This window comes from Triturus cristatus, chromosome 2_1, assembly GCF_964204655.1.
Source record: "Triturus cristatus chromosome 2_1, aTriCri1.1, whole genome shotgun sequence".
NCBI classification, from domain to species: Eukaryota; Metazoa; Chordata; class Amphibia; order Caudata; family Salamandridae; genus Triturus; species Triturus cristatus.
Window position 1 is genome coordinate 567,672,529 of NC_140581.1, and position 19,692 is coordinate 567,692,220.

The following is a 19,692-nucleotide window of genomic DNA, read 5'->3' on the forward strand; positions in this document are numbered from 1 at the left end:
TGGAAGATCCAGCCTATACTGGTTGGATCTTCAGATGCTGTTAAGCCAGCTGTCTGGTTGCAAATGGGTTTTGACAGCAGGGGTAGTTGCAGGTCTGCTGTCAGAACCCACTTTAGTGTGTTATAGCACTACATTAGATGTGAAATTGTGGTTATGGTGGTATGATTGATCTATTTTGGTAGATGCTTTGTTACAGTCAGACTCTAAATGACCCCCTAGGTCTTTTTTGATAACTTCTATGTCTAGTCCTCTAAAATATCCCTCAAGGATTAAAATGATTTCTGAGTTGAAAACACACACACACTAGTTCCAGCTTACTGTGTACAAAAGCAGTAAAATAATCTCCCAGCCAAATCAGATGATACTAAAAAAATAGATTATTTGTTCGAAAGTCTCAAAGCTAGAATAACAAGTAGGATGTTCCTCAACTACCTAACAATGGGGTAATAGTATTTCTGAGCCCTACGCATATCACTTCCCACTTAAGGCCACCACACGTGTGTTGGTACTCATCAGCCTAATAATGCTGGAAAACGTTACCTTTGCAACCAATTCCCTGTGACTGGTGAAACCAAAAAACCCAATCTGCTCATTGTCACCTAAGTTGTATCTGCTAGTTGAACAACTGCTGCCTTATATGATTTGGTAATCACAGACTACACTCACTGGCTCACCACCTTATCCACTGGGAGGATGCAGTGAGCGTGTTCACCTTCACTAGCAAGCCAAGAGAGAAAAATACAAATGTCTGATGGATGTTTCCTAGTGGAAGTGACCGCAAGGCAATAACAGGAAAGGAAGTATGTAGCTTAGATAAAACAGGGAAACCAGCAGGAGGATTTTAAGAACCAAAAGGAGGGGGATGAGAACCCAGAAAGCAAATAGAGACAAGATCAAGCAGGAAAGGTCAATTGCCAAGATTAAACAGGATTGATTGTCTTTAATCGATCTGATTTAAGTTTTAGGATGAGGAGTTGAAACTACTGGAGAAAGATTTGAGTTATGCACCTATGAAAGATGCAAATCTTTTTTTACATCAAAATGTATCTATTTTGTTTCACCAGAAACCTAAACTTGAGAAATATTTTGTGTTTCAAGAAAAAAAAACATACTGGCAAATTGATTGAGATACCCAGTGATTTGTCATCAAATTACTTTGATAATATTATTATGCTTTAGATCAGTAACAGTTCTGAGTCTACTGAGAATTAAAATTGCTGCTGATTTAGGAGTAGTTCTGAGAGTTAGTCCATTTGCTAATGTAAAATGTAGTTCTAAATTTCTTCAGTCCAGGGAGATTGTAGTCTAACTGATGGTTTTAAAAAAGTATGATGCCTGAATAAGAGAAGAAACTAGGTCCGATAAGGGTGGACTGCCATCAACAAAATAAGTTAACAAGCATTTGCAATGCAATAGGTCTCGCATTTGTTAGAGCTGGAGTTATTGGCATTGTAAATGTGAATGTTTTTTACTTATGTGTTTTGAAGTCAAGTGGATTTGTGTGGTTTGTAGTGGAATTATGTGGTATGTTGTGCAGTGAAATTATGTGGCTAGAAATTATGGTGCATTTAGTGTATAGGAATTATGTGGGGGGTGGGATTGTGTATTATGGAGAGTAAATATGTGGTATGGTATTGTGGTGGAGTGTTATGTAATGGAGTTTAAATATGTGGTTTATTTTAGTGGTGTGAAGCAGAATTATGTGGTGTGGATTGAGAGAGCACTAGAGTGAAAGCATTTTCCACAACTGCTGTATTTGCTGCACCCAGCTGAACAAATGTGCTGATCAAGAACCCACTCTTTCTTTCAACATGGCCTAAAAGGTGGCCTCAATGTGACCTGCAATGGCCTTAACATTGTTCTGACACTGGCTGCAAAAAAGCTTTGCACTGATGTTGCCTCTGCTGCGCCTAAACTGTATATACTAGTAAAGGTAGTTCAGATATTTCCTGAACACAAAAGATGTAATAATCGGTGTCATGGTCTTTTAAGTCACTTAAAAGTATTTGAAAATAAGAGATTGAAAAAAGAAAACTGTTTTAGCATTACTGTTTCTTTACATTGTTTATTTCATTTTCCAAGAGGCAAGAGTAACACATTCTCTCTTTAGAAAATTTTAACATTAGAGCTATTCATTCCCCTATGTATAAACCCTGAGCCCATTGCTGCAGGCCTGGAGCCATCAGTTAATCTGTGATCCAGCAGAAGGGGTGGGTAATAAAAAGCCTCTAGCAGCCTGGGATGTGGAAAAACATTTAGCGGAGTAATTATTTGTGGTCAGCTCACACGTTATTGACTGCATGTGTTTGGCTTAAACAAGAGTTTCTTGTTCCCTCCTCATAAAAGAAGTATAGGCTTTAAGTGGTAAAAGCATGGAGGCTGTGCCTAGGAGTGGAAAGGCTAAAACTGTGCTGAACCTATACTTGAGAGCAGATATGTGGAGACAGAATACCCAGAAGACAAACACGAAAGGTGAAAGTGCGAGGCTCTGTTCTTTTGTGCAACTCCAGCAAGGGGACAGCTACATAAGCATAGCAGAAAGCGACGGGCGGAAAGTATCAATTAAAAAGCAGATGGGGTGGCAGTGCCGACAGAAGTCTGCAATGGGCGGAAAGCAATAGTTCGAAAAAGGAAAGCAATATATATATTTTTTTAAGATGAACAAGAAAGGGAAAAGTGCGAGGCTCTGTTCTTCTGTGCAGCTCCAGCAATTAACGCCTTGGAGACAACGAGACTCCTGCAATTTTAACAACCCTGGACATTAACTCGAACTATACGGCTCTATGGAGCATCCACAAGGTGAAGTAAAGTGCTATACAAAATGTAAACAAATTAATAAACCTCCTTAACCCCTTGCATGCTTCTGACGGAACCACTCCGTCATGAGTCACGGGCGCCGTGTGCTCATGACGGAGTGGTTCCGTCATGCTGCGGCCGTTGGCGGCCGCTCCGCCCACGCGGCGCTGTTCCCCCGCCTGTGCGGGCGATCAGCGCAAGTGGGTGGAGTCATGACGGAACCACGCCGTCATGAGCACAGCTCGCCCGTGACTCATGACGGCGTGGTTCCGTCATGAGCATGGCAGCGCCGCGCTCACCCCAAACCCCCCCAGCGCTGCGGCGGAATTCGCGCCGCAGCGAAGGGGTTAAGAAGTAGACCATATGATTTCTATATGTTTATTTGTGTAGTGTGCTGCTCTATACATTAGTGTAGATGTGGCATGGAAGCCAAAGAGCAGCGCCATCTCAGACGACAAAATGCTTAGGAGACGAACACGAAAAGGGAAAGTTCTGTTTTGCCGCTCCAGCGAGTGGACATGTACAAAAACACAGTAGAAAGTGATGGGCGGAAAGTAACAATTAACAAGAAGTGCCGTGGACCGAACGCAGAACGGGAGTGGATGGACCGCGCATTGCACACTTAACAGGAGCGTGCACATCGGCTGTCTGAAAGAGACGCCGTGAGGGTGCACATGGGCTGTCCGGGCGCTAGCAGGAAGAGGCACCGGGCGCTAGCTGGAAGAGGCGCCATGAGCGTCCACATCGGCTGTCTGAAAGAGACGCCGTGAGCGTGCACATGGGCTGTCCGGGCGCTGTGAGCGTGCACATCCCTGTCCCCTTCGGCCACCAAACTGATGACTATAGGTCTCGCCAAGGCGAGTCATGCGGGATCTCTAATATTCAGAGAGACAAACACATATCTGTTCGTGAACTAAGATTGATGAAGCATAAGATTGGACTTCATCTACTTGTGCCAAAGTTTTGCCCACAGCAAAGACATCACCATGAAGTCACTCTGTGAGCCCCGGATAGTGTATGTATTAGGATCTGGCATCCAATGTAGGCCTGTGAGGCCAGAGCCGTAGCATATTATAGGCAATCCACAGACAATAAGTATCAGTGCAAATGCAGTTCATGTACATAGTGATTACCCTGAAAACCGTAATTGGAGCCGGCTGTCTTGAGCCTAATTTGGAACCACTTGATTCTGATGATTCATATTAAACTAGAAAGCATGGGTTATAAATCAGATATCCCCGTCAGACTTCCAGCCACAGGCACCGCCACTAAAGAGTGTCTATGAATGAGAAAAGATGGCACCAACAGGGATAAGTCTTTGTGTATCACTGACATACAGTCAGGGCTGTTGGAAGGGGGGCATAGAGGGAGCATTATTCCACACGCCTGGAGTTTTTCCTGCCTCGCGCTAATGGTGCCAAATTTATTTAGAAATTGGAAAAAAAAGCCTACCGTTTTATATTGATGACTGACGAGGTAGCTAATCCCACTCACTGGCATCAAATTCTGCCCTGTTTTCTCTTCTCCTGTAGGACATGCTTTTTGTGAACTTATAAACTGGTGCTCGCCCTACGATAGGCCCCCTGAAATTGTTGAACGGAGCTCGGCATAAACCTCTGACATGCCTGCATAGAGAGGGTAACTATGAATTGTCATCAAGCAAATAATGGGAAAATGAACGCAGCAATTACAGCACAACATTCGCAAGTGTCTCTCAAATAGGGGTAAGATAGTCAGTGCGCTTCAGTCTCAGCGCAATTTCTGTAAATCAGAAACTCACTTACATTAAGTACATCCAATAAAGCACAAGCACGTCTTCCATTCTAAATGGTCATTATGATCAAAGAGCATGATGCCAGGAAGAAAAGGCACAATGTTATTAAATGTGTAGGAGAGGGCCTTGATGTGAAGAAGGCGGCATATGTCTAGTTTTTGCCATTGGTTGCCGCAGTTCCTACCTGTGGTGAAAGATGTAGGAGAGGCTGTGGAATCAAGAAAATTCTACACGTCAGAGAATGCTGCAAGGTGTGTGTGGGGCAAAGTCTGCAATAGGAGAAGTGTTGGCATTATTACAACTGATTGCCACTGCTCACTACATGACTTGAAATAAAACAGAAATGTTCACTGTGCCCAGTTGCTCCACCAGAGGCTTTACATTCAATTTACCTGCTTCAGCCTTGTATGCTGAATCTTGGGTACCAACCTTTGTGCGCTACTTGTCATCCGTGAGGGTTTCCAGGCGCTTTTTCTATGGAGACAAAGCACCGCTTTCCAATCATGTAGTAGAAGAAATTCTAGCCGTGTGTCTGCTGTGGGGTGGGTGTGGTAACTCTTGGTTTCTGGGGCTGTTTTTAATGCCTTATCATTTTTTTAAATCTTTTGTAATTTCGAGTACAAACAAAGCACTCAAGATAAAATACGTTGTCAAGATCTGTTGAACATCCGATTTCCTACCGCCAACTCAAACGACAAAATGCTTAGAAGACGAATAGTTTTAGACATCAAGGATCGCACTATTTGTAGACCAACTCCGACACAACATCTGCCCACTTGGAAAGTTTTTAGGGCGATGAGAACCTGATATCTCATGGAGTTTCACCTACTATAGGAATCCCCCCTGTTTTGTATAGAACATTTTGCTCTCCATTGGTCCTGAGGAAGGTGATCATAATAACTATTTCACTGAAACGTACGTAGACCAGCTACTTCACAACTGGACAACAAATCCCATTAGGATCAACTCAAACAGCATAAAGGAAGAAATACAAATCAATGTTATACCCACTATAATAGACTCTGGGATACCAATTAAAAATTACAAAAACTACACTATAGTTGATCCATCCAGTTGTATATGTCTATGTCATACAATTAAGATTGTTTTTCGTAATCCTGTTATGTTGCGTGGTATGTTTGTTGGGATGTAAGAATGGTATGCGAGGTGAGAATGTAGATATCCTTGGTATTTTTTCTGGGGGATTCTTATTTTGCTCAATAATTGTGATCTGAGAACAATGTATTTTATGCTTACACCATTTATTGTATGTATATGAATGTTCCAAAACCAATTGTAAAACACAGGAATCTATATATTTTTGATAAAAACCTTTGATAAATAATAAAAAATCGAAAATGAAAAAGAAAAAAATTTGTTTGTAGACATTGAATATATCATTTATGGGGAATTATTGATGTATTGATATTTAGATTTTCGTGAGTACTTACCATAGAAAAAAGTGATAGGTCGATTAAGAGGCAGAAACCCTGTACATTTGTCCCTCTTCCCCCCTCTTGGACCTAAAAGTAACTGGGGAAAACCTCTTTCCAATATACACAAGTAAGACCACATACAGATGGTAAAAAATGACCTGAGGTACACAAACCAAAATACATTTATCCAAGATTCCTCAGTCCAGTGATAAACAGTTCACAGGTGTTTTGTAGCCTAGAGATGAATCCATATGCATCCCCGCAGAGGCAGGCACCGGGCCGCCACAATTCTCTTTCCCCACCAAGGGTTCTTGGGCAAATAATGTAGTCAATATTCATTTATACAAGCTTGCACCTCTGACTAAGCGAGGTATTAAAGTACACAGAGTTAGCTACATAGCATACATAGTCATAGTGTTAAAATGAAGGGTAGTACGTAGACAGGTCTTGTAGATAAAGATTATAGATTTATTCTTCAGGTTACTTCTTTAGTCACAGGTTACAGGATGATGGTAAGATCCATAATATGCCCCGCCAGGAGCATCCTTCTTGCTGCTCAGCACATCCACTCCAACTGATTCTTCCTCAAGGACAAACACTCTGAACATTCCAATGACATCACCATTGGCTGAGCAGCAAGGCAGAAAACAACAATAGGGAAGATGCATTAACCAACAAGTAGATTATAACACATAGCATACAACTCCAGGGCACCACATTATGCACCGTCCCTTCCGGGGTACCTATGGCCAGACAAGCCTCCAAACGAAGCTCCCATTCATAATCCACTCCAGGCAACTCAAGGTAGGGCTAAAGGGTCCAGGATCACCAGCAGGTCAGTTTCCGCTCCAGCTAGTCCTGTGCCCAACAAGATCACTACCCCATCAAGGAGTCAATGCCAGCCCCATCAGTCAAATTTGTATGGTAGAACCCTTCTCTTCTACTCACAATTCCGTCACGATGATGAGGTCACTGGTGAGCTCGCCCTCCCCGCTGCTTGCTTCGGGCCCCTAGAAGACCGCACACCCTTGCAAGAAGAGAAGCCACTTGAGACCCCCTGGTAAACTCCGGCCCGTGACGCGACTAATGGCATCCCTCTGCTATGGGCAGGTATTCAAGATATGACTCAGTGTCGAAGCACTTCACACAGTTTGTGAGTATGTTCATGAAATAGAAAAAGCTGATTTAACGTATACCACAATATTGTATTTACACGAAGCACATGTCTGTAAAGTATATGGCTTCCACTTCTATGGTATAGACAGGGTTTCCTAAAATATCGAAAATGGAGACCGAGAGCGAGAGCTATCCTGCAAAGAGAGATGGAGTTACTGATTACGCCTGGGCCATAGGATCCTCATTAAGAGTGGCTAGGTTACTGGAGTGATATTTATTGTACCTGATTAAATCTGACTCCTTAAAGTGGGAATTTATCGGTGCAATAAATACCACCCAGTTACAAGTTTTTGGGGAATGACGGCTTTTGGTACCTGCCACACAAAAATCTGCATAATGTGTTAAAAACTGAGCTCCCTCACCTTGCCCACCTCCCCCAAAGAATATCAGCAGGTTTTCCTTGTGGTTAATTAAATGTCATATTTGAGATGTGTGGTAACAGTAGTTACTGCACATATTTTTTACTGAGGCCATTTGTGTTACATGTGTTTTCATAATGTTTGTGTCTTCTGCATTTTTGTGAATTTTATGTAAGACCTACAGTTCCTGTTTGCCTTCTGTGAGTAATACGATAATGTTACTCAAGTGAAACATATGAGAACAGTAATTTCAAGATCCAGTAGAGGGAGTAAAAGCACAGTATAAGGAAATCTGAGAAACTGTGCCTCGAAAAGAGTATTGTAAACCTTATTAGGTCCAAGCCTACCTGGAAAGCTATCTGCTTTGCTAACAACATCTTCTGGGCATTCTGAGAGCTTCCCTGGGAATTTTTTCCGCCCATTGCTTACCATCGGCTTTGTGGTTTGTAACTCACATTTGCCTGCTTTCTATTTGCTGGCTTTATTTGTTTTGGGTTTGTCCAGCTTGAGTTTGTCCCTCTTTGGAGCATCACCTGTTTGCTAAATCCTTCAGAGTACTGACTTTTTGTAAACAGGCCGTTAAATCTTACTCTTATCTTGTCACATTTGCTGTGCATTCAAAGACAGAGGTCAAATGTCAGGCTCTATCTTTCAAGAGAGTTTGGTGTTCATGTGGTGTTTACTTTTTGTTCTCAGATTTAAAAGTGAGAAAATGTATGTGACAATCTTGCAGTGAAAAAAGGCTTTTTTCTAGCACACGTAAAAATGAACTTTGCTGATATTTCAGAATATATCAGAATTAGGAAAGTACACATTAAGAAAAATGTTTTGTAATTCTGAAGTGTCGTGGAAACAAATAGTTTTACAAAATGTGACGAAATTTCTACACATTATCGTTTGTGCGCTTTAAAACTGTGTGTCTGTGCAGATGTAATGGCAATTTCACTTGAAATTGTGTTGTCTGTAATGGTAGTGCACTACCACATAATTCATACACCACACTAAACCACTCCACAACACTCCACTCTACAACACTCTACTCTACCCTATGCCCCTCCACTGTACCCCACTCCACCCTAATCTACCCCACTCCACCCTAATCTACCCCACTCCACCCTAATCTACCCCACTCCACCTTAATCTACCCCACCCCACTCCAATTTACCCCATTCTACACCACTCCAATCGACCACAATGTACCCCACTCCACTCAAATATACCCCACTGCAATCCAACCAGTCTACTCCACTTCACTCTGCCCCAATCTGCCCCACTCCACTCTACCCCATTCCACTTTGCCACAATCTACCCCAATCCACCCTAATCTACCCCACTCCACCTTAATCTACCCCACTCCACTCCAATTTACCCCATTCTACACCACTCCAATCGACCACAATCTACCCCACTCCACTCAAATATACCCCACTGCAATCCAACCAGTCTACTTCACTCTACCCAAATCTGCCCCACTCCACTCTAACCACCCTTACCCCACTCCAAACTACACCACCCCACTCTATCCTACTCCACTCTAATGTACCCCATTCTACACCATTACAGTCTACCACAATCTACTCCAGTCTACCCCACTTCTCCCCACCCTAATCTACCCCACTCCACTCTACCTTAATCCCCCCCACTCCTCTCCAATTTACCCCATTCCACATCACTCCAACCTCCCACAATCTCCCCCACTCCACTCCAATCTACCCCACTGCAATCCACCCACTCTACTCCCCTTCACTCTGCCCCAATCTGCACCACTCCACTCTACCCCATTCCACTTTGCCACAATCTAACCCACTCCACCCCAATCTACCAAACTGCAATCTACCCAACTCCAATTAACTCCATTCCACTCTAATCTAACCCACTGTACCCCAATGTACCCCAATCCATCCGACTCCTCCCCGCTCCAATCTTCTCCATCTCACTCCACCCCACCCCACCCCAAATTACCCCGCTCTGATCTATTCCACTGCAATCTACCCACTGACACCAATCTACCCCACTCTTCTCCATTCTGCCACAATACACTCCACGTCAATCTACTCCACTCCGCTCTAATCTACCCTTACTCCACTTGCCCCTATCTACCCCACTCCAATCTACTCAAGTCTACCATGTTCCATCCCAATCTACCACAATCCACCCTACTCCAGTCTACCCACCCATACCCCACTCCAAACTATACCACCGCACTCTATCCTACTCCACTCTAATTTGCCCTGTTTTACACCATTCCAGTCTACCACAATCTACTCCAGTCTACCCCACTTCTCCCCACTCAATCTACCTTACTTCACTCCAGTCTATCCCACTCACCCTAATCTACCCCACTCCACTCTACCTTAATCTCCCCCACTCCTCTCCAATATACCCCATTCTACATCACTCCAATCTCTCACAATTTACCCCACTCCAATCCAATCTACCCCACTACAGTCCACCCACTATACGCCACTTCACTCTGCCCCAATCTACCCCACTCCACTCTACCCCATTCCACTTTGCCACAATCTAACCCACTCCACCCCAATCTACCAAACTGCAATCTACCTGACTCCAATTAACTCCATTCCACTCTAATCTAACCCACTGCACCCGTATGTACCCCAATCCATCTGACTCCTTCCCACTCCAATCTTCTCCATCTCACTCCACACCACCCCAATTTACCCCGCTCCAATCTGTTCCACTGCAATCTACCCTCCGATGCCAATCTACCCCACTCTTCTCCATTCTACAACAATACACTCCACTCTACACCAATCTACCCTACTCCACTCTAATCTACCCCACTCCACTCTGTCCCTATCTACCCGACTCCAATATACCCAAGTCTACCACATTCCACCCCAATCTACCACAATCCACCCCACTCCAGTCTACCCACCCTTACCCCACTCCAAACTACCCTACCCCGCTCTATCCTACTCCACTCTAATGTACCCCATTCTATACCATTCCAGTCTACCACAATCTACCCCACTGCTGCCCACCCGATCTACTCCACTCTACTCCACTCCACCGCAATCTACCCCACTTCACTCCACTTTACCACTGTTAGACCTGGCACGATTGGCGTGGGTCTCCCTTCCATGTTTTGCTGTTGCCTCTTATGTTTTTGCTGGTTTTAGATGCTTTGGGCACTGTGCCACTGCTATTCAGTGCCACAGTGCAAGTGCTCCCTATGTTAAATTGATGTATGGATTAGTGACCACATGATTGGCTTGTTTAGTTTACTTATCAGACCCTAGTACAGTGCACTGCGTGTGCCCAGGGCTTGTAAATGAAATGCTGCTGGTGGGCTTGCAACACTGATTGTGCCACCTACCGAAGCAGCTTGTAAAGTGTGTCTCAGGCCTTCTATTGCAGAGCCTGTGTGCAGTCTGGTACTGCCCTGTTGACTTGGCAAGTGCACCCACTTGCCAGTACCCAAACCTTCCCTTTTCTACATATCAGACACCCCTAAGGTAGGCCCAAGGGCAGGGTGCATTGTAGGTAAATGTGTGTGGCATGTCTAATAGTGTATTACAGCCATTTTCGTTTTTCACTATTGCAAGGCTACCTGCTCCCAAAGGCCAGAATGGGCAGTTTGAATATAACACCTTATAATCATAACTGACCCAGGGAACATGGTAGAAAATGAATTTAGTATGCCTGATAAAATACATCTTTTAGTGAAGTTGTTTTTAACATTCAGTGTTTGAAAATACCACTTTTAGAAAGTAGGTATTTTCTTGCCAAACTATCCAAGCCTGCCGCTGCTAGGTTGTGTATTCCATGTCTGGTTTCTGAGTGACAGGGGCTGGGGGGCTCCAGGAGACAGGGTGAGTCAGCACAAGCCTGAATAGACCTATCTGCATGGGGAGTGGTAGGAGGAGTAGCACCTGGGCCTCAATAGGGCAGTGCCTGCCTTCCACAATGCTGGCTCCACCTCCTGTGCTGTGTCTGAAGACCCTGGCCCACACTGACAAAGGAAGAAGGTGTACACTGGCAGGATGCACCCATAACTGGTTTGGACTACATACAGACACTCTCTGCCTTCAGAGACAAAGGATTTTGGTGTATAAAAAGGGGGACCCAGACCCCAGAATTTTAGATCACTTCTGGGAATCAAGACAAACCTTCGTTGAGGAGAAGAACCAGGAAGCTGAAGGAGGAGACTACCCCTGTGCTGTGTGTTTGGGGGTTGGCCTGCATTGGTTGCTTCACTGCCAAAGAAAGGAGAAGAGGACTGAGTGTGCTTTTCATCAAATTGAAGAAGAATCTCCAGGGGCTTAAACTGTGAGCTTGCCTCCTGCTTGAAGTCTCAGCAATACAAGACTTCACCAACCAGCTCCCCCCTGAATTCCCTTGCTGGGAATTGAAAGGCCTGCTGTTGTGCCGGGCCTTCTGAGAGACTGCATGTCGCTGGAAGCGCGACTCAACGACGAGAAGCGTGTCGCCACTGCAGCAGTTGCCGTCGCATCGCCAAGGAAGCATGCCGCCACTGCCACTGTCGCCATCGCATCACCGAAGCACGTTGCATCACCGGAGAAGAGTCCTGCCGCCGCAGAGGTCACCGTCACATCACCGGAGAAGCGTGTCCCAGGGCCTGTCGCGGCTCAGAAGGTCATCGAGTCGCCGCACGGCCGTCGGGCGTGCACGCATTGCATCAACGTTGTCGCATCGTAACCAAGACGCCATTTTGTTGCATCGCACCTGAGAGAAGTATCGCATTGAGGTGCCATCTTGTTGCATCGTACCGGAGAGCTGTAAGAAACCGACGCATCACCTCCCCACACAGTAAGGAAGCGAGCATCAACTCCCCTGCGCAGCAGTAAGGATCCGACGCATCCACTCCACTGAGTGTAAGGAACCGCATCACCTTCCCTGTGATCCTTTTGTTTGCTGTGCGTTAAGCATCCAAGGTACTTTGAGAGTAAAGTGTTGCATTTACAATCTTAAGAGAACTGAGCTATTTCCTACCATCTTAAAGTCTATTTTTGAGTACAGTATTGTGGATTTTTGTCGTTTGGTCTTGTGATAAGTCTATATAAAAATACTTATTTTTTTAATACAACCTGTGTGGTGTCCATCTGTAGTGTTGTCACTGTATTACTGTATGTGTTCACAAATGCTTTACACACTCCCTCTGGGATAAGCCTGCCTGCTTGTGCCAAGCTACCAAGGGGGTGAGCAGGTGTTATTTTAGGAGTGTAGACCCTTACCCTCACTAGACGCAAGGGTCCCTATTTGGTCAAAGGTACCCATCTCTGCCAACTAGAGACCCCCAAATCTAACAACCACCATTTACTCCAATCTCTCCCCCAGTCTACCCCTCTTCACTTCAGTCTACTCAATTCTGCTCCAGTCTAACCCATCAACCCCAATCCACCCCAGTGTACCCCACTTCAATGGCACTCATGGTCACAATCTGAATATTGATCACCGAGGTTGACTTCTTGACACACCAAATGATTCTGAGTGGTAGATTAGCAGGGACCAATCAAATCAAATGTCGGCAGGGAGCTCGTGAATATCTGAGTTACATAATTATGCAGAGTAGGCATAGGGGGGCTGTGCAAAAATATATCCCCTTGACCTGGGTTTCCCCTTCCAAATAGTAGCTAAACTTGCACATTTGTTGCTTGATGTGTTGCGGGACGTATGTGGTAGTGGGAGGGTGAGAAAGGTGAGACCTGTCACAAGAATATCTTATTAGCAAAAGTATTTGTGGTATCAATTAGAAATTCCTTATTTCACACTATTATGTAGCACTCTATTGCTCCTAAATGTATCCAGTGTTGTAGCGACCAGAGTGCATATGTCTCCGGAAAGCAGGGTTCTCAATAACTGCAACTAGATTTTGATAAAATTATTATCTGATGTCCATCCCTACAAGCTGCAGTTTGCCTTTGCTCAAACCTTGGAAGAGTACATGGTGATACCTGCTCACTTCCAGAGTGCATTCCCTTGAACGGGATTTGGGTCTACATGTCTTTAACATGTACTCTATGACACAACTTCTGACCAGGCCACCTTATTCTTCGTTAGGAGACCCTATCCTCTGTCTGGATACTGAACAATGAAACCATTACAAAAACTGGTGGATGTCAAAATATTGTATGGAGAAATGTCATCTGGGATAAGCATTGTATCCTAATTGTTGTTCACCAAGATGTTGTCCCATTGGGTGTAGCTTTTCTATTATTAACACCAACAGGGTGATATTTTTGTAAACATTGTTTGGGATGAAATTTTTATTATAGACAATATTTACGCGAGGTCATTCTTCTACCACATCCAAGAGAGCACTGCTCCATTCCTCTTTAGTTCCTTTGAATCCACCACCATGATCAAGGCTCTTACCTACTAATTTTCAATTATCATAATCATGTCGAAGTTTCCGGAATGCCTGACCTCACTATTACAAGCGCCAGTGACCCCATTTTCTGGGTATCTCTTCGCCTAATTATGTTGCCTCGTGTTTACATAAGCCACTTCCTGTCACATCCCTGCTGATCTGTCCTTCTGTTAAAGCGCATGGCTACTGTTTTTAAACTGTTTTAATGTATTCATTTTATGAGAATTGCCCAATAAATAAAACATTACACCCAGGTAATGCACTTCTGTAAATATATATTGGATATATTGCCTCTAAAGCCAAATTCCTTTACCCAGTTACCAGACTCGGGGCAAGGATATGCCTGTCCTAAAAACATGAGTCTGTCTTTCATTTTCGTAATCACGTGACCTGCAGGACTTTGGGTATTGATGCTTGCTGTACTATATAGCCTGTAGTTAATAGCTCACACTCCACAAGCGGACACATATTTTCTAAATCAGTTGACGATTTCCCGCCCCAAATGAACCAGATCTGAGCACTTTTCAACCAGGTATAATGTCACAGACTTGTAATTAATTTTTGGGCAAACAGTGACTGAAACTAGTCAGTCGGGCAGTTGTATGACCTCATCAGTTAATTATGAAGAAGTGTTGGCGCTCATATTTGGGTGAGTGTTGCAAAATTTGAGTTCATTTTTCAAATTATGCTAGTCTTTTCTGTGCTTTCGGCCTTTGATCTGTCAGTAATAACTTTCCATATGTTAATAAAAGCAATATACATGTTGAGACCTGATCTTAATTGTAAAACCAAACCTTTGCCTTTGATCTTAATTGTGAAACCTTTGCCTGTGAATACAATTTTAAGGCATTTCTTAATTTTTTATTTACTTCTTCAACGGTGGTGGTAAATTATGATGTGAATTGGATACATAAATATCTTGCGACTGTAACAGATACAGCATTTTCTAACTCGTTGACTTGTATTGCACAACACGTGTTTAATCGCAGTGCATTTTTCTGTCCTTGCAGGGTTTACCCTAGCTATACTGTCACATCTCTTCTGCTCCAGGTCCTCCATGTTTGCAGCAAAGCTTTTAACCCACATGATGGTTGCTTCTTTGGGTACTCAGGTATGACGATTTGTGTATCCTAAATCGAAAAGTAAATATTATTACACAATTAAGCTACATCAATATATCAATTGAATATTAAAGCGGAATACTACAGGGCATTTAATAACCTTAGCTGTCTGTGTTAGTGATAGTCACAAGGAGCTTATTCCCTGTGACATCTGCAGTCGAGTACGTCTCCTCCACATGAAGATGCCGCAGTTCTGTCTATGGTATTATACTGATAACACATGTTTAAGGTGCAGGGAATGCAAAACACAGAATAGTAGGGCTCTGCATGTCTGGAAGCATGATTTCAAAGCCACCAACAAAACTACTCCACATGTTCCTGGGGAACAAAGACAGATCATTATTTCACGAGTAATCCTGAAACATGTAAATGTCGTAGCTTCTAGGCGCACTGTGAATCCCCAAAATGGCTGACAATTTTTCCAAATGTATTAGGAAATTAACTTGAGCCTATTTCCAATTTTGTTTTTGTAAATCGTGGCATAAATCTTTTAGGAATATGGACCGTATTCTCTCTTCACCAGTGGATCTATTCCAGTGTCATCATTTACTGAGTAATTTCACAGGCGAACAAGGTGGAAACAATAAGTCAGTTGATTAATTGAACAGGTAGCCAGGTTGAATTAATGTTTCTTATATTGGCCTGGCAATCACACTTACAAGTGGTGACAAAACTAGCCTTATGGTCCGTCTGGTTCCATATAGACGGGGTGCAGCTGCCATTGGTGCAGCAGGTGCAATGCACCGGGGACCAGAGGTGGGAGGGAGCTCGGTCTGCCCCTCACTAGCTGATGTTATTTCAGAGGCTGCCAGTTCTGGTTTTCTGTTTTTAGACACAGTGCATGCCAGGTGCTTAGCTGTGTATAGTTTTACAGAGGGAGGAGAGGTTAAGGAAGAATAAAGAAGAGAGAGGACAGGGATGAAAGAAAAGCAAAGGGTGAAAGAACAGGAAGGTGGGCGTGAAAAGGTGGCACGATAAAGAAGGAAATAAGGTCCAGCAAGAAAGAGAAAGGAGATAAGGATTAGCAAAGTGGGCAAAGGAAAAGGAAGGAACCAGAAATAAGGAGACAAGGGAGGAAGGAGATGTGGCAGACTGAAAAATGGAAGAGAGAGAATGAGGAAGAGGACAGAAAGGAGAGCGCGGAATGGATGAAGGAGATGAGAGCGGGTAGAATTATGGAGGTGAGAAGGAAAGATGAGTACAATGAGGACATTGAGACCCGTAAATTACAGTAACATATCAGGTGCAGTGACACCGGGCACGCTGAACCTCATTTATAGTAGTATTTTAATACTGGTTGGGTTTCATTGCAATCACTAGGGCCCATGACCCCCAGCTACGCCACTGCAAATAGCTGTTGGTGTACCTAATTATGGGAATCATCATTTTATGTAAAATGTTGGTATTTTATGATTTATAAAATATCTTTTGGAAATTAAATTTAGAAAATTTGGTTTGAATAATTTAATTGATCAAAATCGTTATTGTAAATTACAAGGCATTCGGATCATTTGCTGTAGTAAAATATTTATAGACATGAGTAAATGTATTAAAGTAGCTGTTTCACAGTTTGGCACCTGTTTCAAGGAGCATTGAGGTATATCATCAAGGGCTTTATCTCCGCTTTTCTGGCTTTAAAAGCCAGAAAAGCGGAGATAAAACCAACGCCCTATCAGCAAGAGGTTGCTAACATGCGTATTCGCATGTTAGCACCCTTTTACACTACGCCTACCTTTGTAACACTAATGAGATGCAAAGTGGGCGTTCGTGACATACACTACATGTCAGGAGAGCAATAACGCGTCTTTGCGCTATCAGCAAGGATGCCCTTGCATTTTAGCAGACGTTAGTTTTTGGAGAAAACTGCTGTTTTCTCCAAAAACTAACGTCTGCTAAAATCCTGACTAAACCACCCCTAACATTGGGGGTGGATTATGCTGATACGAACACCGGGTCGTATCAGCAAGATTATCGGCCTTTTGCAAGAAACATCGCTGGGAAACCAGCGATGTTCCCTGCAAAACGGCGATAACATCGCTATCTCTGGAATTTTTATCGCCCTGGAGCAACGCGTTGATGATAACGTGCTACCAGGGCGATAAAAAGCAGATATAGCCAGCGATAAGAAAATTATCGCTAAGCACGGCCAGCGATTATTATCGCTGGCCGTTGCTGATATGGCCCATTATTTCTTAACTTTAAAGATCTAGGGGCATATTATCAAGAATGGCGTTAAAATTATCGCCGCTTTTGCGGCAGGAAACTGCCGGCGGTAATTTCAACGCCGTGCTTGATAATATGCCCCTCAGAGTTTTCCAAGTATATTTCTTGTTTGTCGAAATGTTCTCCTTCAGTCCAGTAGTTGGTGAAATGAAAGAGCCGCCTGTTGATGTTCAGATTTGCTCAGAAGTGTTCCCAGCGGCCTCCTTTATCTCATGATCTGGAGGAGGTTAAAAAGGCCTGTCTCCAGCATGCGGTCTGCATAAATGTTTAAAACGACTGATTTACAAAATGTATTTTCAAGAACGGTTTCTAAAGTGTGTTCAACATCTATCCCTGTAGTAAAGATCTAGAGAGCCCTCCTCCAACATTTATGTTTGTTGGACGGTTTTATAATTCTGTCGTGGATCGTGACTTTAGTTACAATGTTGTCGAGGTCTGCCACCCCCTTTTGTACCGTCTAGCATATTACAGGGCATATTATCAAGACAGGCGATAAAAGTATCGCCGCTTTAGCGGCAGAAAACAGCCGCAAAAAACGGCGATAATGGGCTTGATAATATGCTCTATGGAATTCCAATTGAAGCCCATGTTAGATGTGAAAGACATCTAACATGAGCTTCAATTGGAATTCCCTAGAGCATATTATCAAGCCTATTATCGCCGTTTTTGCGGCAGTGGTAGACCTGGCATCTTTGGCGTGGTTACCCCTGACCTTTTTGCCTCTACCGCCTGTATTTTTGACGCTATGCTGGATTTCGTTTTTGCTGGTTTAGATGCTTTGGGCACTTTGCCACTGCTGATCAGTGTCAAAGTGCAAGTGCTCCCAAGGTAAATTGTTATATTGATTGGTTATCCATGATTGGTATATTTGTTTCACCTGTTAGCCCCTAGTAAAGTGCACTGAGTGTGCCAGGGCTGGTGATTCAAATGCTACTAGTGGGCTGCAGCACTCATTGTGCCACCCACAGGAGTAGCCCTAAAATGATGTCTTAGGCCTGCTTGCAGTGCCTATGTGCAGTCCAGGACTGCCATGTCGACTTGGCCAGTGCAACCACTGACCAGGCCTTATCCTTCCCTTTCTGTACATGTCAGGCATCCCTATGGTGGCCCTAGGTACCCCCCTGGGCTGGGTGCAGTGTATCTGAAAGGTAGGGCATGTACTGAGGTGTGTAACATGCCCTGGTAGTGAATTACAGCCATTTTCGTTTTTCACTGCTGAGAGGCTATCTTGTCCATAGGACAGAATGGGGGAGGCTGTTTACATGCCTATCTTCCCATAAGGGCAAGATAGAAAATCCAAGTTTGGTATCTTTGTGTTCAGAATTTAATTATACATCTTTTTAGCAAGATGGTTTTTAAATTCACTGTGTGAGAATAGCACTTTTTAGAAAGTAGCTATTCTCCTGTTTAACCTTCCTGTGTGCCTGTGTGCAGATTGGCTGACTGGTGTGATGTGATGGGCTAGGTGGCTCCAGGAGTCTGGATGAGTCAGCAGCAGGGTGAATAGGGAGATCTGCTCTAGATGGGTGGGAGGAGTAGCCCCTGGGTTTGAGTAGGGCTGCCTCTGCCAGCACAATGCTGGCTCCACCCCCTGCTGGCCAGGCTGAGGACTCTGCCTCTGCCAGCACAAAGAAGGCTCCACCTCCTGCAGAGCGTCTAACGACCCTGCCCCTCACTCTGAAAGGAACCAGGTGCTCCAGGGCAGAGCACACCCAGGAACCGGTTTGAGCAGGGGAATCCCCCCACTGAAACAAAGAGAGACAAAGACTTGGAGGGGTATAAGAAGAGGACCCCAGACACCTAAACTTTAGATCATCCTGGAATCAAGAAGGAACCTCTGCCAAGGAGAAAGCTGGAAGACTGAAGAGGAAGGACTGTCCTGCTGTGTGTTTGTGGGCTGACCTGCAGTTGCTTTGCTGCCAAGGAGAGGGGAAGGACTTTGCTGTTGCTGTGTCCCCTTGCTTGAAGAGATCTCCCAGGGCCTGAGAAGAGCTGGCCTCCTGTTAAGAAGTCCCAGGAACAAAAGGACTTCACCCCCAGCTTCCCCCTGAACTCTGTTGAGTGAGTTCTGCCCTTCCTAGAGTGCTTGATCCAATTGTGGGGCCTCTGGAATTTGTGCCTGCTGTTGGGAAGCTGACCAAGAAGAAAGAAGCAAAGGATCTACACTTTTTCACGCACAGCCGGCTTAGCGAGAAAATTTCCGTCGCTCCGCTTCATAGCGGGCAAAAGTTTATCGCTGCGAACATCGTTGCAGAGCCTGCTGCCGCTGAGCCGGATCATCGCTGGAGAAATCGTCGCCCTGCCCGTTAGCGGGCCGAATTTCGTCGCAGCGAACATCGTCGCAGAGCCAGCCCAGATCCACGCTCCGCTCGTTAGCGTGCAGAATTTGATCGCTGCGAACATCGTCGCAGAACCAGCCAAAATCTTCGCACCGCTGGTTAGCGTGCCAAAT

General features: G+C 44.3%; 1 protein-coding gene across 1 annotated transcript in view; it reads left to right on the top strand.

The window, feature by feature from the left end:
* Window positions 1-19,692, top strand: part of ADGRV1 (adhesion G protein-coupled receptor V1) — a 1,990,932-nt gene that overhangs the window by 1,260,837 nt on the left and 710,403 nt on the right. Inside the window, exon 83 of the mRNA XM_085632468.1 lies at window positions 14,907-15,007. Within this exon, the coding sequence (XP_085488594.1) occupies window positions 14,907-15,007 (101 nt within the window). The remainder of the gene's footprint in view (window positions 1-14,906; window positions 15,008-19,692) is intronic.